This window comes from Heterocephalus glaber, unplaced genomic scaffold, assembly GCF_053883595.1.
Source record: "Heterocephalus glaber isolate CG9 unplaced genomic scaffold, H.glaber_assembly_v1.0 deba00001452, whole genome shotgun sequence".
NCBI lineage: Eukaryota > Metazoa > Chordata > Mammalia > Rodentia > Bathyergidae > Heterocephalus > Heterocephalus glaber.
The window spans coordinates 1,031,587-1,054,178 of NW_028258302.1; the positions used below are offsets into that span (position 1 = coordinate 1,031,587).

Here is a 22,592-nt window from a genome sequence, read left to right on the forward strand (position 1 = left end):
TCACATTTATTTGTGAAATTACTTTGTTGTCTCTCCCATTAGATGAAAGTTCCTTGAGGACTTATCGTATCTCTAAGGCCCACTGTTGAATTCCCCGTGAATAGCACATGCTGGTACACAGTAGCTACTCAGTGAATCATGGAAAAATGAGGAAGTCTATAACCCTGCCCACCCATCCCTTAGGCTAATCCATCTGCCCTTTCTCCATGAATGGGAGGCACATGTTGGGTTCTCCAGAATACCTCTTCCAGAAGGCTAGTTTTCTCCTGCAGCTTGGCTTCATAAAACTCAGTCAATTCCTCCAGGGCCTGGCTCTTGATCTCATCATTGTCCTGAAGCTGTTTTTCATATTCCTCTTGCATTCTCTGGGACTTGAGCTGCAGCTCCTGGTACTTCTCATATTCTAGCAGCAACTTTTGGTTATTACAGCACTCTGGAGAGAAGCAGGGTGGTGGGTATTTAAGGTGGGTGAGTTAGCACCAGCCTCAGGGCCAGCCAAGCTCCCTGGGTGGTTTCTCAGCCCTTCTATCTCATCCAGAGCAGCTGCTTCCAGAGCCTAGGGCTTGAGGACCTGCCCAGCTCCCCTGCCTGACCCTACTCCATATCTCGCCAGGCAGCCAACCTCCTTCTCTTCCCCTCTAGACAGGGGCAGAAGGGCATTTGAGGGTTCAGGGTCAAGAAGAAATGTCCTGAATATGTAAAACAGGTATTAGTACACCTGTTTTACAGAAGAGTAAACTGAGGCTTGGTAAGGTGACCCCATCCACCTCAAAAATGAGTGGTAAGTCGGGACCAAAGGCAGTTTTTATCTCCTACTGGCATGCAGCAAGTGATTAATGAATGAGCAAATACAGAGGACTAAAAACCACAGTGAATTCTGGAGGATACATATAGCTGGTTCATAGACATATTCCCTGGGACTCCTGCTGTGGGGGACTCGCAAATGTTCACCCCGACCCGACTCTTTCTAATCCTCACCAGCCACCCTCAGCCCATGTAGCTTCTACTTGTGGACTTACCCAGGTCTTGCAGTTCCTGGCTTTGTTTATTTATGAGTTCGTCTATGTGTTCACGGTGATATATATCCTGCTTCTCTTTATCTGTTTTTAAAACCTACAACACAGTCACATTTCCTCATTTCTACACATCTGCTGAAAGCACCACAAGGATAACAACTAATTTGACAAGTAACACCATCCTTTGATCACAGCCATTTCTCTAGCCCTTGTTTTGCACCAAACATTGTTCTATGGAGCAACACTCTAGTGCTTTTCATTTGCACCATATTTTGCTCTAAAAGTTTTATGCTTTCCCTATTTATACCCTTCCAACATGGTGAAAACCCAAACTGAATGGGTTTGTCAGTGCTAAGTGTAGTCTTAGATGTGTGTCGAGTGGATTTGGGGATGAATAGTAGGAATTCACTAGAATCCTCTATTGCATGCACATTGCTGACAACTAACCCCTCAGGTATGTCCATGTGTACGCTTCTCCTCTAACTGGCAGGACAGCTCCTTGCAGGCTGAGGAGGTGCCATCACAGACCTAACTTTGTGTTTGGCTTATGCAGGGCACCAAATAAATGTTCACTGACTAAATTAATGAAATTATAAATGTGTGGAATAAAATTAATAGCCAGGTTTTTTTTCAAACACTCTGATCCATGGAGATACCATAAAAAACAAATAATTCTTTTTTTATTTTGGTAGCGGGGATCGAACTCGGGTTCTTGCGCTTGTGCAGCAGGCGGCGAAACCACTGAGCTAAATCCCCAGCCCCTAAAAAGCAAATAACTCTGAAAAATTGGGGGTTGTGGATGAGGGGCGAGATAGATTTGCATAGACAGGACTCTGGAAGAGTCCTAGACCAAATCTGATTACCTAGAGAGACCACTGAGAATAATTTTATTTAACTGTCTGACAATCTAGGAAACAGTATTTGCTAGTTCTTCTCTTTCTATATTTTTGTGCTATGTTTTCATTTTGTTTTTTTTAAAGAAGTTACTCCACATGACAAAAGTAATAAATTACCATTGTAGGAAATTTAGAAATTATAGAAAATTATAAAAAAATAAAATTTAAATTATCCATAATTCCAACTTCCAGAGATAGTTGTACTATTACCTGATTCTTGTATTTATTTTACCAAATTAATATCATTCACTATAGAGAATTTTATATTTTACTTTTTTCTACTTAGCACCCTGTTGAAGCATTTCTGACATGATCAACTATGCTTTACAACTGAACATTACCCTGTATCTTTTTGTTTGAACCTAGTTTGTGCAATATTGCTGGCCCTCTATTGAGCAGAGTGAAAACTTCTTGTTTCTTGTGGTTAGTGGTTCAGCCTCTCAGACAGACCTGGTTTTTTGTTTTCAAGGACTCCATTTCCTGGATGAACTTGTCTGTTAGCTCCTTAATCTTCTCAGAATAGTTCATATCTTTGAGTCGAAGCTGATACTCATTCTCCATTTTTAATTCTTCCACACGAGTCTTCAGCTCCAACATAATCTGAGCCTTTGGGGGGAAGGACACAGAATCAAGAGTATTCACAGTGGGATGAATTGGAATTTTGAAACCTGTAGCCTTGACCTGAGACCTGCAGCTCTTCCTACATTCAAAGTCAACTCATCTCAACTAGAACTTGTCATTTCCTCCTCCCCCGAAAGACACAGAGGCTAAAAATGAGATGTAGGAGCTTCTTCTGTCCTTACAATATGCATTTAGTGAGTGCTACTGTGTTCTGACAACTCTCACATCTTCAAACTGGCTTAAATGTCATCTGCTCAATGAAGCTCACTTGCTTGGATCCCACTATTTAATCCTGCTACCACTTTCCCATTCCCAGAACTGCCCCATTCCACTATTTTTTATCATTTCCTTAGATTTTGGCACTTTTGAATATATAACTTACTTATCATTTTGTTTATTCTTTTGTCTTTCTTCTCCTAGTTCTGCTAGAACTTAAGCTCCAGGAGCACTGAGATCCTTGTTGGTTTTGTTTACTGATGTACCCCAGGTACCCAGAATAATGTCTAACATATAATGGGTAGGCAAAGGGTATTATTGAATCATGATTGCTGCCCCCATGGAATTTATAGTTCACTAAACAGCCAAGTAAACATAGAATCACAAATTGTGATAAGTCCTCAAACTGCATCGTCAGTTGCCCCTTCTCGTGTGTTTTATGCCTGTGCCATGCTCATCGCTATTACTTTAATGTAGGTCCTAACTCTCTCTCTGGCACTTGTGTCCTGTAGCTTCTTCCTCCATTGTACTTACTGCTGCTAGTTTAAAAAAATACTACAATACATACTCCTCATTTCCCAAGAGTTAAAGTTGGTGACAGAGTGGGTGAGGATACTGGTGTTTCCTTCTTGCTCACCCTGATTACACCCTATGCTTCCCTCTCTCATCTTTGCTGATCTGTCTCCCCCACTGCTGGTGAGTGACTTGATGACAAGGAGCAAATTCTGTGTGTCACTGCACTCCTGTCCAGCACAGTAGTGTGGATCTGGCATGAGGAAAGTACTGAGATGAAGGATGGATATAAATTAGATATGCAAAGTTGGGGAGTGTTATGGCTTGTGTTTTGATGTCCCCCTAAAGCTTCATGTGGTCATGGGTGGAACTTTTTCAGAAGTGGCTGGATCTAGAGTGTGTGATGCTGGGATTGATTCATGGTGGAATGCTAGGATCAAGGGCACTAGGATTAAGGGTGTGAGTGTTACTTGGCCTAAGTAGCCTAAAATATAAAGGGTTATCTTGGCCTAAGATATAAGGGGTAGAAAGAGTTGTAGTCATTCTTTGTTGCTTTGCTACCTTCTGCCCACCATGAACTGTTTCTCCTCTGCGATCCCTGTCTTCTATGTGCCACCCTGCCTTGGAGCCAGCCAACTATGGACTGAAACCTCTATAAACTGTGTGCGAATAAACCTTTCCCTCTTTCACTTTGGGTGTCAGGTATTTTGTCTCAGCAACAAGAGAGAAAAGTAATTAACAAGGGAGCTAAGAGTGCCTGGTCAAGGCACTCATGTGATCTGGAGCTGGTAGGAGGCAGAGGGAGAGGAGGCTGAGACTTGGGCAAGATCATCAAGGTCCCTGCAGGCCATGTAGGAAATTTGGATTTTATACCAGGTGGCTTCCAAAGGTCCTCATCTAACCTGATTATGATGACTTAAGTGTTTAAGAGCCTCTTCGATAGTGGTGCACAGAAGGGTCTGTGTTAGAGATGGACTGAAGGCAAGGTGATGAATTGGAGGACAACCACATAGTCCAGGGAAGAGAAAGTAAGGGCTTAAGCTATTGTGCAGAAGCAGAGAGGAATGGAAAGAATAGAGATGGGGCTGGGTGTAGGGTAGAGGTGAGAGGACTGTGGTTGAAGATTTTTCCTTAGGTAGATTAGCTGGTACCAGAAGATTGGTCTTGGCCTATCTTGCTTCACTGCTTTATCCCCAGAGTGTAGCACAAGACTGGTAACATCATCTGCACTGATAAATAAATGTTCATCAGGTGAATAAGTGACTCTAGGGTCTGCCTTGGACTGTGGTACATTTATTGGTGGGAACAATCCAGTTTTTGACATGTGATGATTGTAGTACTTGCTCATTGATGGTTCTCATTCCATTGCCACATTTTTGCAGAATGATCTCTCTGAGAGGCAAATCTTGTCAAGATACTCCCTAACTTAAACCTATTAGTGGGTGCTTACGAACAATTTCTGAAATCTAAAACATGGCATAAAAAGCCCCTCACGATCTCTCTCTGATTCTTTCTCCAACCTTTCTCTCTGGCACACTTGTTACTCTCCAGCCACACCTACTGGAAGCATCTTCCCCAGAACACTCTTCTATTATCCCTCAGCAAACACTCATTCCTCAGTGTGGAAGGCCCTTTCTCATTTATTCTGGAAGACTCCATCCTGGCATCACCTGACCTAGGACAGGGTCCTTCTACAGCATTGTTCTTTTCTAACATTTACTGTACTTCTGCATTACAGATTGTCAGGCCCTTCTCCCAGGACCTCTGTGTCCCTTATCTCAGTATAAGACCTCAGAATAGTGTCAGGTACATAGCAGGCTCTCTGTCAATACTAGACGGAAAATGAACACATGAGTGATAGATGAATGTGTAAATCCTTGGCTGAGAGATAGTTACATAGAAGGTCACAGAGTATAAATCAAAAAGAGAGCTGAGAATTCTAGGGAATGTGACTTCTAAGGGACAGGTGGACGAGGAGCCAGGGAGGGAGGTGGGGAGGAGGAGTTAAGAGAAATTTACAGAAATAACCAGAATGTGGGCATTTGAATGCTGAGAAAGAAGGAGGTATCAGGAAGTGAGCAGTATAGACACTCAGAATTTCCTGTCTGGTAGCAGCATTGTCAGGTGCTCAGACCTCAGCTCAGACACCTTCAGGCCTTGGGTTCAGTATGGTGTCTCCTATTTGGTCTTTTCTACTCTCTGTGAAGAAGAATGGAGAAGGAAACAGAGGAGAGACATAATATTTGTCTGCCACAGGGAGGTCAGGCTCTCCCTCCTGCTTCCTTCTCTTCCTTTTCCTGCAAAAAATTCCAGGGAGCTCCAGAAAGGATGTCCAGGAAAAACTAGAGGCCTTACATCCTGCTTTGTGGTTGCTTTTGCATCACTGCTCTGAGTTTTACTTGTCTCTATCTTCCACTTGACTTGAGCTTCCTGATCACAAGGCTTGTGCCTGTCCTTTTACACATGCATCCCCATTTCCTAGCTAAAGATTAGATGCCAATAAACTCAATTAGATAATTAGATTCTTGATGAACAGCAGCATGAGTAGCTTTGGGATTTCCTGGGAGCTATCCATTCAGCTTCTCCTGTAGGGAGCATAGCACAGACCTATGCACTCTAAATATCTGCAAAAACACTTTTATTCCCCTTGTGGTACTGAGGATTGAACCCAGGGCCTTGCATATCTACCCTAAAGATAAATCCCCAATTCTTTTAAAATTTTGAGAAAAAGTCTTGCTAAATTGTCTAGGCTGGCTTTGAACTTGCAAACCTCCTGCCCCAGACTCCTGAGTAGCTGGGATTATAAGCATGTGCTACTACACTTGGCTGCAAAACACATCTCTGTGGAACATTTACTGCACTAACAGGAGGGAATTCCCTTGATATAGTAAATAAGAGAGGGGCTCTGTATTAAATCTGGATTAGAGTACTGGTCCTACTACTTACCACCAGTGGTGACTTTGGACCCAGCAGTCAACCTCTTTAAATCTGCTTTTTTTTTCTTCCTTAAATTCTTTTATTGGTACATTTTAGGTAAACAATACATTTACATTTATCATGTTTTCTTTTTCTTTTCTTTTTGGTGCCAGGGATCAAACTTGGGCCCTTGCTCTTGAGAGGCAGGTGGCAGAACCACTGAGCTAAATCCCTGGCCCCAAATTTGCTTTTTGAAACACGGGGCAAATAACAATATCTTCTTCATACAGGTGTTAGGAGATTTTAATAAGAAATAATTATGAAGCAGTCAGCATGATGCCTGCTTTATAGCAAATGATGATTATGATTACTCAGAGGTGTGAGTAAAGGCTTACAGAAATGTTTTCTAAATATATAATTATTACTTTTTTTTTTTCAGTAGTGGTATAGGGATTGAATCCAGGGTCTCTACACTGAACCATATCCTTAGCGCTTTTAAAATTTTTTCTTTTGAGACTGGATCTAGCTAAGTCACTAAGTTGTCCAGGCTTGGCTGAAACTTGCAATCCTCCAGCCTTAGCCTCCCACAATGCTGGGATTACAGGCATAGTCCAGCATGCCTGGCTTTTGTTTTGTTTTTTTAAAGATGGTTCTATGTACCAACAATTATTACATTTCACAGGTGCAAATGGGATACTGGTTTGTGAGTTTGATCTTGTAAATATTTATAAATTTCTTTCTATGTGTCTAGATGTGTTAGAAACTACTGCTGGCCAAACAAAGGATTTGTATGCCAAGGTTCCTACTCTCAAACAGTAGCCAGAGGAAAGCAGGATCACAGGATCAAAGTGGAGCACACTGTGAGTCAGGATGATGATGTGGCAGAAAGACAGGCAGTGAGGGTGGAAATAGAATCAAGCAGCAACAAGGACAGCCTGGTAGTATGGATGCGGGGGTGCAGGGAGCAGTGGTGGCCTGTCTGTGGCACAGGGTGCAGCTAGGCTTGCAGAGGACCTTGAATGCTGGTGTGAGAAGTTCAAATGCACTCTAGTAAGGAATCTCCATGTCCCTCTTCATTCAGTCTGATTCTTACCTTCTCTTCCATGTCTGTTTTAGTCACAAGCACCTCTTCAGCAAAGCCCACCTCTCTCTCTCGCTTGATTCCTCTGGCATCCTTATCAAAGACCTTCCAAGTGAACAGGCAGCCATCCTCAGCAGCAGTGAGCAAGTACTGGTCATCAAAGGTGAGCAACATCTACAGAGCAAAAGATCACAGAGAGGAAGGTTTCTGGTGCTGGAGATGCCCAGGGCTGAGCCAGCTGCTGGGCAAGGCCTTGGTCCATGAAACCCCGGCGCAGACTCACAGCAGGGTAGATTTAGTCCTGGACAAGAATGAGACAGGAGCCTCCACAGGGGGCTTCTGTGAATGGGTAAAAGAAGCAAGCCTTTTTCTATATTTCCTGTGGGGCTGAAATCTTCAAACCCAACTATCATCCAGAGTGTATAAAGAACTCTCAATATTCAGCAGAAATACCTGAAAATCCAAAGTGGGCAGCAAATGTGAAGACATTTCACTGACATGGATATACTAGATGGCAAATATGTACATTAAAAAGATGCTCAACATTCTGAGCCATTAGGTAATTGTAAATTAAGACCATGATGAGATATCACTGCATACCTATTAGAACAGCTAAAATAAAAAAGGGTGACAATATTAAGTGCTGGCAATGAGGTGGAGAATGAAGCATTGCTGGTGGCAATGTAAAATAGTACAGCCATTCCGGATAACAACTTGGCAGTTTCTTCAAAAACTAAATATCCACTTACTGTATGATTCAGTAATTGTACTCCTGGGACATTTATCCCAAACAATGAAAATTTAAGTCCATAAAAAAACCCCTGCACATGGCTATTAGTCATGATAGTAGCATTATTTGCAATAGCCAGAAACCTAGAAAAAATATCCTACAATGGAAGGAAAGTTAAACAAATTGTCATTTATTTACACTGGAATATCATGGAATACTATGTGGCAATAAAAAGGAATAAATTATTAGTGTACAAAACTTGGATAGGTCTGAAGAACATTACGCTGAGTAAGAAAAGCTACCCTCCGAAGGTTTGTGAATCACTATATAGTTATATTTATATAAAATTATCAAAATGACAAAATTATAGAAATAGACAACAAATGAATGGTTGCCGAGGATTAGGATGGTGGGGAGGGTGGGTATGACTGTAGGAGGGCAGCATGAAGCAGGTCTTGGTGGTGACAGAGCAGTTTCGGATCTTGGTGGTGGTGGTGGTTCCACAAAGTATGCACGTGATAATATGACACAGGTTTACACATATGCAGTGCATCAATCTCAGTTTTCTGGTCTGATATTGTACTAGAATGATATCAGATATAATTATTGGGGCAAACTGAGTGAAGGGTATACAGGATCTCTGTGCTATCTTTCAAATGTCCTGTGACTATAATTATTTCACAACAAAAAGTTAGGGCAAAAGAATTAACTATGAAGTGTCTTTTCCCAATTAGCAATATGTGTTAAGAACTTTAAAAATAGAAATCTCTAGGAATCTCTGTCTAGCAACAGCATCTCTGTCCAGGAAGTTAGCCATAGGAAATAATCGGAGATGCACATATAAATGTGCAAGTAGGATATTCATTGCAGTCTATAAGATAATTGAAATGACCAGTTGAAAGAGAAGAGTTAATAATTTATGGTTCATTATATGATAGGATATTTATGTAGCTACTAACTTTTGAGGAATATTTAGCTATATGGAAAAATACTTATAATAGTGTTAAGTTTAAAAAAAAACAGGCCACAAAAGAGTGGCTCTATCGTATGACTGAATGTTATTTAAAACACACACAAAATATGTAAGGGAAGATACAAATGTATCAAAATATTTGATGATACTACTATGAGGATCTTTACTTCTAAAGCAGACATGTCTTCTATAACAACAAACATCTTATTCACAAAACTTAGTAGATCTGAGGGAAGGAGGGGACTATATATTTACTTTGGACCTAAGGCCCAGACTCATGCAGTTATATGTCATTTTATAATGAAAAAATTGTTTTTTAAATAAAGGTAGGACCTACAGGTAAGCCAGTATAGAATTTGACATATATTAAAATCCCCAGGTCTTCATGCCATTCATCTGAAATGAGAGAGCAGAGAGGGGAGAGGAGACATATATTTTCCCAGTGCCAGTATCTATGTGCAAACATAGATACTATTTTTTTCTTGCCTGTGAATAGCCTAGAATTTGTCATTGGCTATGATTTCTTGGCAACCATGTTTTATGCTACTGAATTCTTTTTTTATTCATTTTTTAATTTTGGCAAAATACACATATATAATACTTACCATCTTAACTTACCCTCTTAACTTACCATCTTAACTGTGTTTACATGTTTATTTAGTTCAGTGTTATTAAACACATTATTAATGTTGTGGAACCATCATCACCATATTACTCAACTTATAAAACCGAAGTTTTATAAGTAATTAAGTAATAATTACCTGCATAAAGTAATAATAACCCATTCTTCCTTCTTCCCAATCATGGCATTGATTTGGTATTTTGTAATCATACTTTGTATGATTTTGACTAAGCATACTATGCATGATTTTGACTAAGTATCCTATAAAAGTGGAATCACGCTGTATTTGTCATTTTGTGAGTGGCTTATTTTAGTTAGTACAATGTCCTTAAGGTTCATCATATAGCATATTGCAGAAAAACATTTTTTTCTCAAAACTTTAAAGTCATTTTAAAGGCTGAACACTATTGTATTGCATGGATACACCACAATTTTGCTGATCCATTCATCTGTGGATGGACATTTGGTTGTTTTTTCATTTATCTACTGACCATAGGTACTACTTCATAGAAGAAGGCATGGAAGGACAATTTACAAATGTATGCTCATATTATTGGCTATGGAGGTAATCTACTGTATCTTCGGGACATTTTACCAGTTAATTTCCTAGGCTATGATTCCTTTTAGTCCAGGGCAATTCTGTGGTGAAGGGAGCACTGAGGGTCATTAGCAGTCAACCCTCCCAGCAGCTGGGAGATGTGTTGACCTGGGTGAGAAACTACAGCATCTATCAAATGGTGCATTATTGTGCTTATTATGGTGAACAACTTTGTCATTAATCTTTAGGTGTATCTCTGATTAATTGCTAAAATAAATTCCTAGAGTAGTTTAAACAAGTAGTCAATAGATTGACAAGAGTCAATAGGTTGACAGATGAATGGGTAAAGAGAGGGAAATGACACCAGGAGGTTGAGGGATGAAGGACCATCAGGCACGATCTGGGACAGGGCCCCTGATGGAGGGGAGGCCCATCTCACCTTGGTGATAGGACCAGCATGGGCCTGATACTCATTGAATTCTTTCTGTAAAGGCAGAGGATACTTCATAGCACGAATGGTTCCCGCTGAGGTGCCCACAAACATCATGCGCCCGGAATGTGAGATGACAACAGCTGTGTAGACGACGTCAAATGCTGACATCTCTCGCAGGATCTGGAACACAGATGGCTCTGTTCAGTAGAGAGGGTCAGCTATGTCTCCACTGTCCTGATGTCATTCTCTTCCTCTCCTTGAATAGCACCCTCAGAGGTCTGCATTTTTTTTTTCTTTTCCCTATAGCATTTGACATACTGGCTAGCACATAAAAGGTACAAACTAAGGATATTAAGAGGAGGGAAATTCTTACCCTAGAGGAGATTTATTCTGGTGCTATAAAAATTGCCATGGAATCAGGACCAGGCTACCTGGGTGTCTGGAGGAGAGTCACTACACATTAAGCTATGTCCAACCATGGAGAAACCTGCCTCAGGTCAATTTGCTGCTGTGGTAGCTAAGCACTTCCCCAGGCACCAGCCCCATGAGGGGGGCTGAGAAAAAGCTAGAGAAACCAATGAATTTCAGCCATCACTGGGCTTCTGGAGGATACAAGCCACATTTGTATGAAGTGTCCTTGCTGAGCCCTCTTCTCTGCCCTTAACTATATGGAACCAAATGTGATAATTCTAACATTTCAGAGGTGGCCCAGGTTATAGCAGCTAATGATAGTTGTGTTTTCACCCCAGCTAAGTGTGGACCATGGGCAAGAGTTCACTAGGCATGCTGCTGACTCTCATGCCTGGAGGGGAGAAGAGAAGTTATAGACAGCATGTAAAACGGAAGTGGAAAGAAGCTACACAATTGAACCCAGTCTGGAAGGCTGCTAGGCAGGAAATTCAAGAAGTAACAGTAAATTAGCTGACCTAACAGAAAGAGTAGCCAAGTGCTATGCAATAAAGAAGAACCCTCTTTGTGGGCACACTTTCTGCTGTAGGTACAAGAGGCTTCTTCTGCAGATCTGTGCAGCAGCCAAGGGGGTGGGCATGGGCAGACTCACCGAAGAATCTGCAATCTCCTTAAGGGTCTGGTCTGATCCAACAGCAAAGATAATTTTGGCATCAGGGGAGATGGTAACACAGTTGTAGCTGCAGGACTTGAGCACATACTCTGTCTCTCTCTTTCCTGAGGACAGATTCCATTCATATACAGCACCATCTGTGCCAGCAGAAATCAGTTTGCTGTCATCTGCATTCCACACAACTGAACGGATCTGCAGAGGATAAAGCCAGCCAGATAAGAGTGGCATCTGCGTGTTTGTGTGTGTGTGTGTGTGTGTGTGTGTACACACGCATATACACACCCCAATATGGGAAGGGGATGAACTCCTCAGGTGCTCTACTAGAGGAAGTCAGAATGTTTCTTCCTGCTAGAGGGCTTCCCTCCTATAATTACAAAACACAGTTTCTTGGAAATGTTAACATTTTGTTTTTTAAGAGGCTTGCAAAACACTGAGGACAAGCACTCCTATTTCTTTTGCACTTTATGAATGCAAAGACTGAATCATAATGGCTTAATGCTATTACCAATCAAATACTGCTATGTCTTAAAAATTTCAATTTTTGAACAATTATATATTTATTCACAGGCAGTTGCAAAAATAGCACAGAGTGGATTTCCAGAATGGCAGAGTAAGGATCTTAGCTGATCCTAGTGAAATAAGTTAACTGATAAAAATGACCAAAACAACTATTTAAAATCTCTGGAAGTTGTCTTAGGGTATATGGCAAATGAAGAAACATTCATTCAAGAAAATCTACCCTGTCTCAGTAACAACAGTCTGGCCATAGTCTTTGAGCCACCCCAGCTCCAGAAATTGCACTGCTGTGTACTCTGGGCAAGAGTTGCCAAGACCATGGGACTCCTGCTGCCTGCAGCTCCTGGTCTTGGGCACTGGTTTCACCCTAGGAAGGGCAGACAGCTAATGTGTCTCATCCCTAGCCTCATGTTGTGGGAGCTGTATTCAGGCAGGCATGGCCAAGAAGACCTGGGTTCCTTCCCAACAGCCAGTGCTCACTTGTAAGCAGAAGCTCTACTATAAGTGCAATAGGTGAAGAATAATGGTGCCTGATTACTCCTGCCCCATTTTGCTGAAGGTTGGGGGTTCCTCACCATGAGGAGCAAGCTAAAAAGACCAAGGGTTTCCATTTATCCTACTCTCACCCCACCAGTTCCATTCACAGAGTGGGGGTATCACTCCTGGAAAGCAGATCTTTGTACCCTGATCTGGTACAGTGGAGCAAGGGTTCTGCCCACGGGAAATTCAGACCCTGAGACAAAGAGCTCTGGAGCTCTGCCTGTGAGGACTGCATTTAGAACAGAACATGGAAAAGTCTGTGCTTATGGGCATGTGTAAAATCTTAGTAGAGAGTGACTAAGAAGAGGCTGGTAACCATGATATAAGTGAAATGACAGAGCAGCAGAATTTTAATAGAACAAGGGAAGAGTCAAGAAGAGCTCCTTTAGGAGTCACAGACAATTCTAGGGGCTCCCCCTCAGCAATAATCAGAGCAGGATATAGGAAAACACAAAAGCACCTCCTAAACTACTTGAAGGGCAGTTTACTCAGGTGAAAAATCTCATTGGCCCAAGGGTGGACCAAGTAGTATCGAACAATCAGGGGCACCTCCTAGGAAGCCAGGCTTAAAAATAAAGTCACTTATCCTTGGCATCCTGGAAGACTGTGTACCTGACCAAGGCCACACATTTTTAAGTACAGAGCTGGCCCATCCCAACTACCAGTCTCTGCTGAAACAGAGAAGAAGCCATAAATTCACTGAACTGTGATAGCAGCTTCCAAGCCACACATAAATCCAGTAGTAAAAAGTAAAAATCTATTTGGCTAAGGGGCTTATGTACAATCTGTGATTCATAGGCAGTTTATGCCACCCAGAGGCAAATCCTAGGTAGCCAGGCTAGAAGCCAAGAAAAAAATCTAGGCATGTATATTAGAGGCTTCATACTACTGTATCATAGGGGAAAGGGGGTCACAGGACTAGCTCTGCCAAGTTATTAAATGAATAACCAACCAACCAACTAACCAATCAACCAACTACCACCAATAATAACAACAACTCCTTGGGGGAATAAGTATTCAGTATTGCTACAATATATTGTCTAAAAGATTTCATCAATTAGAAACTTGTGAAATACGCAACAAACAACCCCAACAGATAATGTGACCAAAAAGGAAAAGAAAGAGAAAAAGGCAGACAGGCAAAAGAAACTGCCTTTGGAGGGGCCCAGATAGTAGAGTTAGCAGAGACTTCAAAGCAGCTAATATAAATATGTTCAGTGAATTAAAGGAAACCATGTTTAAACATTTAAAGGAAGGTACAGTGACAAATCTTATCAAATAAAGGATGTCAATAGGAGGTAGAAATTATTTAAAAATCAAATGGAAATTCTAGAGTTGAAAAGTACAATAATCAAGATGAAGAATTCACCAAAGGGCATCAACAGTAGATATGAGTTGGTGAACTTGAAGACAGATTAATAGAGTCTATACCATCTGAAGAACAAAGGAAAAACTGAGAAAAATTAATAGCTTTAGAGAAATGGGGGGAACCATTAAGTCTTTCAACATATATGTAATGGGAGTGCTAGGGAGTGAGAGAAAAGAGACAGAAAAAAATACATAAATACATGTTTAAAGCTGTAAACACCCAAATCTGTTGAAAAATATTAATCTAAACACCCAAGATGTGTAGTAAACTCAAAGTAGGACAAAATGCAAAGAAATCTATATCCAGAAACACCATTGTGAAAACATTGAAAATTAAAACCTTAGAAATTGCAAGAGAAACACAATTCACCACACATGAATGAACCCCAATAAGATTAACAACTGACTTCTCATCAGAAATGAAGGAGGTCAGAAGGTAATGGGAGCCAATATTCAAAGAACTGCAAGTAAAAGAAAAAACTTTATATCTTGCAAAACTACATTTCTATATTTTAAACACGAAGGAAAAATAAAGATATCCCAAGTTTAAAAAAATGGATAAATTGCTAGTAGACCTGCCTTTCAACAAACACAAAGGAAGTTCTTTCGGTTGAAAGTAGGTGACCTAAGACAGCAATGTGGATTCATACAAAACAAGTAATTTTGTAGGTATTCAAGATATAATACAATCACAGATTATGCTTTCTTAATTCTTTAAGCTGACTTAAAAAGCAACTGCAACAAGAAAGTTCATATAAAACAAATTGACAAATTAACACTTGCTCTCTTTTTTTTCTATTGGCTTTTTAAAAAGACACAATAAGGTCATATAGGCTAATAATTAAAACAATGTATTGTTGGGCTTATAACATAAAAAGATGTAATATGTATAGCAATGACAGCACAACAAGGGGTAGAGCTGAATGGACTCTGTGAGAGTAAAGTTTCTATTTTACTAGAAATAAGTCAGATAATATTTGGAAATTAAATTCTTTAAGTTGATTTTTTTCCCATTAGCCCATTAATATGGCAGATTACACTGATTTTCAAGTGTTGAATCAGCATTTTATTCCTAGAATAGACCTCATTTGGTCATGAAATATAATGCTTTTTAATATATATTGCTAGATTCAATATACTAATACAGTGTTAAAGACTTTTGATTCTATGGTCATGAAGGATATTGATTTGTAAGTTTTTTTTTAATATATTCTTTTTGGCAGGTTTTGACATCACAATAGTATTGGTTTCATCAAATGAGTTGGGGTATGTTACCTCTTCTATTTTCTGGAAGAGATTGTGTAGAATTGGCTTTAATTCCTCTTTAAGTGTGTATGTACGCCATCTATATCTGTTATCTACCTATCTCTATGTATTAAAAATCATGAATTCACACTGATAACCTCCAATTTCGATTCAACCACAAGATTAATTCTAGCCCTTCCCCCTTGCCACATCTGTAACTTCCTTCTCCAGTAGTGAGAGACCAGGGTCCTGTTGTCTTCACTGTATTTGCTTTTCTCACTTTCCCTATAAGTAACCAATCTTGTGACTCACTGGCCACGTGTTTGGGTATCTCCATGATTCCTGCCCTGTCTGCCATATCTTTAGCCATCTTCTCAACCCCATCTCCACCTTTTAAATAATATTTTATAATTGTTTATTACTATTATATAAGAATGTAATTTTAAAATATAGAGTTTATTTCCAATAATATTTCTAGATTTACTAATTTTAAGTTTATCTGAACATTCTTTGAATTTTCTACATAATCAAATGATGTTTGTGATAGTTTTATTTCTTATTTTCCAATATTTATGCTTCTTATTTCCTTTTGTTGCCTTATTGCACTAGGCAGGACTCAGGAGAAGGCTAACCAAAGGCATTATATTTGTTCTTTATCTCTGAGAAAATGCTTCATAATTTCATGATCAAGAATACTGTTTGTTGGGCTGGGGATTTAGCTCAGTAGCACCATGCCTCTCTTGCAAGCACAAGGTCCTGAGTTCGATTGCCAGTACCGAAAAAAAAAAAGAAAGAAAAACTTTAGGGGCTGGGGATTTAGCTCAGTGGTTCCGCCGCTTGCCTCACAAGCACAAGGACCTGAGTTTGATTCCCAGTACCAAAAAAAAATCAAGTTTTGATTTTTTGATGGTCTTGTTTGGTTTGTTTGTTTTCTCTTTCTTTTCTTTTTCTTTTTTTCTGGGGGGTGGTTTTTGAGACAGGGTCTCATTTTGTAGTACAGGCTGGCCCTGAACTCACTATGTAGCCCAGGCTGGCCTCAAACTCATAGCAATCCTCCTGCCTCAGCCTCCCAAGTGCTAGGATTACAGGCATGAGCTACCATGACCAGCTTCTTTGTTTTCTATTTTATTAACTTCTGCTCTTGTCTTTATTGTTTCTTGCCTTTTATTTTCTTTGAATTTCCTGTTCTTTTTCTAACTTAAGATAGATGCTTATATCACTGATCATTTCTAATGTATATATTTATGGCTATAAATTTCTCTATGTATGGCTTTAGCTGCATCCTCTCAATTTTTAAAAAATGTTACACATGTAGCTCCAACATATATCACCAATTAGAGACCACTGTTTTAAATTCTTGTAAAATTATGACACAAATGGCTGTTTTCTTGGACTGGTGGGGTGGGGCTCCCCAAGGGGCTATGCATGGTCCTAGAAAGAGCATCCGAATTACTTTCTGTGTTGTCATCTGCATCTCCTCTGTCACCTGAAGACTGGTTTGTTGTTAAAGCTAAGGGAGTTCAGCAGCTGTCAATAACGATGTTTGTGTTTGCACGGCACCTTTAAATCCCTCCACCTTTAATTTTTTTCCTTTTGATAACCTGTTAATTGTTAATCAATGGTCAGCTTTTAGTCTTTAAGAGTACATGATATTTTCTGATATCTAGTACCACTGATAACTTTATCCTTTTGAAGGTTGTCTGGTTCCCTTCTTTGATACAGTTTTCTCATTCCAGGTTCTTGTATTTTCATCTTCAGACTCCTCTTCCTCTATCCATCCCTTAAATGTTGGTCAACTCTCTCCTGCCCAAGATTCTTCTCAGATTCCACACAGGCTCTTGGTGATCTGATCTACCCTCCACTTCCACTATCACCTGAGCCACCAAGTTTTCACGTTCAGCCTTGATTTCTATTCTGATCTCCACACACATATAGCATATTTCCTGGGCACATCAAATATAACATATCGAAATGGAAAGTAATATCTATTTTATGTCCACTATTAAAGTCATAGTTTAGTTCCAAACTCATCTTACCCTCACTTCCTACTTGGTATCCATTACTCCAGCTCCCATCCTCTCTAATCCAGCTTCAACACAGTTTAAAGAATTACCTTTCCAGCCCCATGACTTTCCTTTCTTAAATATTTTAATTGTTTCTTGTCACTTATCTTCTAACATCCAACTCTCTGGCATGGCATACACTGCCTTCTAGAAATATCCAAACTCGCCAGATCCCTCTTTTATCACTTCTCAAACGTGCCCAATATTCTAGCTACAGAAAACATAAAGCACCATCCTATTTCATACTCCATTCCATCCTCTCTTCCACCTTCTGCCTAGGATGCCCTCCCATTTCAACTGCCTCTTTTCTTCAGATCCATTTGCCGACTTTTCAGCCTTTTGATCTTTGTCTTCCTCCTGTTCAGGCCTGATATTAATCTACTCCAGGACCTACTGATTTCACTTTCTAAATATCTTTTGAATTCACCCACTTTCCCCTAATTGTGCTACTACTACCGTGGTTTAAAACACTATCATTTAGCATGTAGACATTCACAAGAGCCCCTTTATCATTTCCATCCTTGTTTCCTTCAACATATTCTTTATTCTGCAGCCAAGGGAATCTTTAAAATGCAAATCTGGTCTATCATTTCCTGCCCTGAAAGTCCTCAATGATTTTAAGGAATAAGGAGGATAGAAGATAAAATCTTTGCAAGGCCTACAAGGTTCCATGTATTTAGGCTGCTGTGAACCTCTCCAGTGTCAGTTTAACTCATGCTTCTTCTTGATACCTAGGTTTTCAGCCCCACAGTTCCTCTGGCAGCTGCTGCAGTCTCTGTGGGTCTTTAAATCCTTATCTATAATAATTACTAGCTCTGTCTGATTAATTCCTCCTCACTCCAGTACCAAGCCTTTGTAAATGCCCAACCTGTTATACCTACTCCTTTGTTATTTCCTCTTATAGGAAACCCTTGTTTTTCTTCACTGAATTAACTGCAATCTGTGCATTTATTTGCTTTACTGTTTCTTTCCTCAAGTAGACAGTGAACTCCATGAGGAAAAAAATTGCTTTCCTTTTGTTCACCTGTATCCCATCCACTAGCGTGTGCATGGTTCCAGGTCCCTTGTTTCCCAAATGCTGTTCATTCACTTACCTTCCCCGTGTGTCCTTTCAGGTTTGTGATGTTCTCTAGGCTTGTGGTGGTAAAAATGTGAATCACATTTCCATTGACTGCAGCAAATAGGTGGCCTCCATTGCTGAAGGAGCACTACAGAGAAACAAGAGCAAGCAGATGAGCAAGAGATGAGCAACTTGGGGCTGGGGATTTAGCTCAGTGGTTCTGCCACCTGCCTTGCAAGCGTAAGGTCCTGAGTTCGATCCCCGGTACCAAAAAAAAAAAAAGAGAGAGATGAGCAACCTAACTGGAGGCTGTGGTCTGGTGGGGCTTTTCTGAAAGAGTTCAGTGGGAACTACAATTCCTAGTGGCAGTAGGACTGAAATTTGGCTGATATTTTCAGACACTGTCATACACTATTTCCTGTAGCTCGCACCAGCCAAGAGGCTGACACTGCCATTTCCACTGGTCATTCAGCTGCTTTAATCACAGAGTTTTATTTTGTCTGTAGAAAAGTGGGGAACTGATTCCCCAAAATCACAGTCTTGTTTTTGTGAGTTATCTCAGGGGCATGTAGGGCACCTGATGGGCCAATGACTGCCTCTACTGTTGATGTAATGTTCCTGGCTCCTCCCCATCTCTATTCTCATGGTCCCAACTAGAACTTTCATCCTGAGATTCCTTTTTCCATATTTGTTGAGACTCCATGATCACAGAGAAAAGGTACTAAGGTGGGACATCACAAAGATTTAGGGTCAACAAAATATTTTGGTTGACAGTAAGAAATAGGGGTAGAACCATATATTGTATGAGTTTGAATGAGTTGGATTTTTTTTTTGTACCGGGGATCGAACTCGGGTCCTTAGCTTTCGAGGCAGGCAGTGGAACCACTGAGCTAAATCCCCGGCCCCAAGTTGGATTTTTAAAAAGCCACTAAAGTTCTATAAGGCAGACTTTGGTTCTACCTCTCTAGAGTGTGTTAGTTCTTGGTATTGGTATTTCAACCCTGACTTTCCAAGAAACTGGACCTTTATCTCCAGCAGTTTTTACCTCTCTGCATCCTCTGACAGAGTATTCTTTGAAAGGACGTATATCATCAATGAGTAGATTCATAAGGCATAGTTTGTCAGCAAACCCTACTACAATGTAGTGTCCAGATGGATGAAGGCTGATTGCATATGCCTCTTCTTGATATTCCTTAAATAGTTCAAGAGTGCTGTGAAAGTGATAAAAATTGAATTATAAGCCAAATTCCTAGATCCCTCAACTCTTCCCTTGAATATGGTATAATATAGTTATTATAGCATTTGAGATAAATTATTGCTTGCAATTACTAGTTCCTCTCTTTTTTAGACTCTGGTTACTTGAGGATAATGTCTAGCTCTGAGCATGGCCGGGAGGGGATCTGGTTGAGGAACTGTCTAGTAATGGTGAAGACACAGTTCTGTTGAGATTCCAAGAATTTTAAGTACTGTACAGGTATGTGTTTTCAGCAGCTGCAGAGCTTCATACAAGAGCAAAGAAAATCATATGGATCTAACCTAAGGTTGGAGATTCTTAGGGAAGCTATGCCAGAAGGATACAATCCCCAGGGAGTTGGTAGTAGTTGGGACAGTGAAGAGGAGAAAGAAGAGAAAAGGATCTGGAGAACTCTTTAAAACAAAAACCAGACCTAGTAGAATGGAGGGGACAGGAGAGACAGAGGATGGTAAAATTTATGTAAGAAGGTGAGATCTTGGGGTGTTGACTTTATGTCTCTAGTGTCCAAAATAGGGTCTGGTATGTAGTAAGCCTTTTTTTTTTTTTGGTACTGGGCATCGAACTGGGGACCTTGCGCTGGCAGAGCAGCTGGCGGAACCACTGAGCTAAATCCCCCGCCCTGTAGTAAGCCTTTAATTAATAACAAATTAATTTTCTATTCCATACAAGAGTGACAAACAAGGCCAGGGATTTAGCTCAGTGGTTCCACTGCCTGCCTTGCAAGTGCAAGGTCCTGAGTTCAATCCCCAGTACCAAAAAAAAAAGAGTGACTGACAGACTGGATGATTTGATTTAAAAAAAGGTTTTTCCAACTGAAAGCTTCTAAGTAATTAAATTATAAAACTCTCTAATTAAAACTGTTCACATAAACAAATTTAACAATAAAAATTCTGCACACTACCGCAGTAAAGCCCTTCATTCCTTACTTTGATTCATAATTCCAGATGCGAATGGATCGATCCAGAGAACAGGTGGCAATGAGAGGTTTTCGGATACAGGTAGCTAGACCGGTGATGGATGCTGAGTGTAAGGGGTATAACAGGTACTCGAAGTGAGCAGCCTCCCCCTGGAGAGAGCACACATAATGAAATACAGCACTGTGAGCAAAAGGCTGGTTATGTACTTCAGCTCTAATTAGTACCTGGGAACATTAATTAGGCTGTATGCACAGAAATCTAGCCTTAGCAAATTGTCTTAATGTTATGCATATTTCCCTATGATGGTATTATTTTAAAACATTATTTTAATGGCAGGAAAATTTTTATTCTGAGTATCCTATAATTTAATTTAACCATTCCTTTACCATAGGACTATTAAAGTGGTTTCCATTTTTATTGTTATTTAGGAATAATACTAGACTAAATATCCACATACCTATAAATATTTGTGCACCTCTCTGATTACTTCCTTAGGATACATTTCTGGCAGTGGTAAGGTGGGTAAAATGGTATAAATGATTTTAAGTATCTTAATATGTATCGCCAAGTTTCTCTTCAAATTATTCTATCAGCAGCAGCAAATGAGAGTTGAATGAATGATTTTAAATCAAAATGCATCCTGTTGCAGTGATTGTGTACGTATTAGAGATGTTTGTTATCAGAGGTGTTATCCTTGGGACATCTGAATAAGGAGCGATGTTAGGATATTTAATGAATATACATTTTAGGTTTGCAAGTTAAGACAAAGGCTGAGAGTGAATTCTGTCAAATTCTGGCCCTCCCTCACTTATATGTATCCATTCCTTCCTTTTCTACTGCCTCAGAGAAAGAGGCACTGTGCTAGGTTGGGAGCACGTACAGATCATTTCTGTTCTTCTCCATCTTTTTACCTCCCCCCACCCAATATCTTCAATGTTCCTGTCTCTCATTAGCTTTGAAACACCATCAAATCTTTCAACTTCCTTGTTTTATAAACTATAGAAATTTTTTATCTTACCCTGCTTCTGTGTACATATGCCTGAGTAGTTGTGTAATCATGGGGAATCAGATACAGAGGCTTACTAGTTTCCCTTAAACTTCATGATCACAAACCTCCAATGGGCATTTAATACATCCAGGTGACATTTTCCAATATTGTTTATTTTCTAAACTTCCAAGATAACTATTTCATACTATTTATTCTCTCTTTTCAAATCTTCTAAATTCTTTCTTCCATCTATATCTCTCATCTGATGACACTACCTCATAGTTCTTTGATCTTGTATCTTTGTATTCTTCATTTTGTATCTCAGAAGCACAGTTGTAGACTATCATAATTAATTCACGTAAAGGCAATTTTATTTAATCTTTCTCCCCCCTATTTCTTTGCTACTGTTCTTATCATAGGTATCAACTGATGAATTTTACTTCTGTCCTTGAATATATTCATATTTCTATAAATGGAATTGTGCTATAGATTTCATTCTCTATTTTTACTTTTTTCTTTTACAATGCTATGTTTTTAAGGAATCATGTATGTTTGGCATATATAATTTATTGCTTCTAACTGATGTTTGGTATTCTATAATATTCATCCAGCTACTTTATTTCACCACTACCACTAGGGATGGGCAACAAGAGTGTTTTACCCATTGGTAAAAACACTAAAACAACATCTTTGTACATGTTCTTTAATGGATCTATGAGTTGGAATTTCTGGTATGTATTTGGTGGCAGACTACTGGATAATAATTTTATTTAGTTCTCTACCAAAACTATCAGACTACTCTCTAGAACAGCTATCTCAGTTTATACTCTGTTATTATTTGTATTTACATATCCCCTCAAAGGTTCATGCACTCACAGGAGGGGCTTTTGGGAGGTGATTGGATCATGGGGACATGATACTCATCAGTGGATGAGTCCATTGATGATTTTATATCTAAATATGATTTGAGAGGTGAAGACTGGTCAGAGGAGGTGTGTCACTGG

At 39.8% G+C, this 22,592-nt stretch overlaps 1 protein-coding gene and 1 long non-coding RNA gene across 10 annotated transcripts in view; one reads left to right on the plus strand and one right to left on the minus strand.

Annotated features, from left to right (window-relative positions):
• The window catches only part of LOC106008434 (uncharacterized), a 48,571-nt gene extending 32,856 nt beyond the window's left edge, over positions 1-15,715 (plus strand). The window contains exons 5-7 of one of the 2 annotated variants that reach the window (XR_002391505.2): positions 7,295-7,422; positions 10,615-10,831; positions 15,284-15,715. This is a non-coding gene — a long non-coding RNA (uncharacterized LOC106008434). The remainder of the gene's footprint in view (positions 1-7,294; positions 7,423-10,614; positions 10,832-15,283) is intronic. The other variant, XR_015452708.1, reaches the window with a different exon arrangement.
• Positions 1-22,592, minus strand: part of Cfap57 (cilia and flagella associated protein 57) — a 66,319-nt gene that overhangs the window by 25,282 nt on the left and 18,445 nt on the right. For all 8 annotated transcript variants that reach the window (XM_021249897.2, XM_013068188.3, XM_021249899.2 and 5 more), the window contains 9 exons: positions 20,610-20,749; positions 19,474-19,639; positions 18,463-18,576; positions 11,616-11,828; positions 10,562-10,735; positions 7,272-7,433; positions 2,363-2,518; positions 1,020-1,113; positions 243-433 (listed from right to left, as the gene is read on the minus strand). In XM_021249897.2, coding sequence (XP_021105556.2) covers positions 243-433; positions 1,020-1,113; positions 2,363-2,518; positions 7,272-7,433; positions 10,562-10,735; positions 11,616-11,828; positions 18,463-18,576; positions 19,474-19,639; positions 20,610-20,749 — 1,410 coding nt within the window. The remainder of the gene's footprint in view (positions 1-242; positions 434-1,019; positions 1,114-2,362; positions 2,519-7,271; positions 7,434-10,561; positions 10,736-11,615; positions 11,829-18,462; positions 18,577-19,473; positions 19,640-20,609; positions 20,750-22,592) is intronic.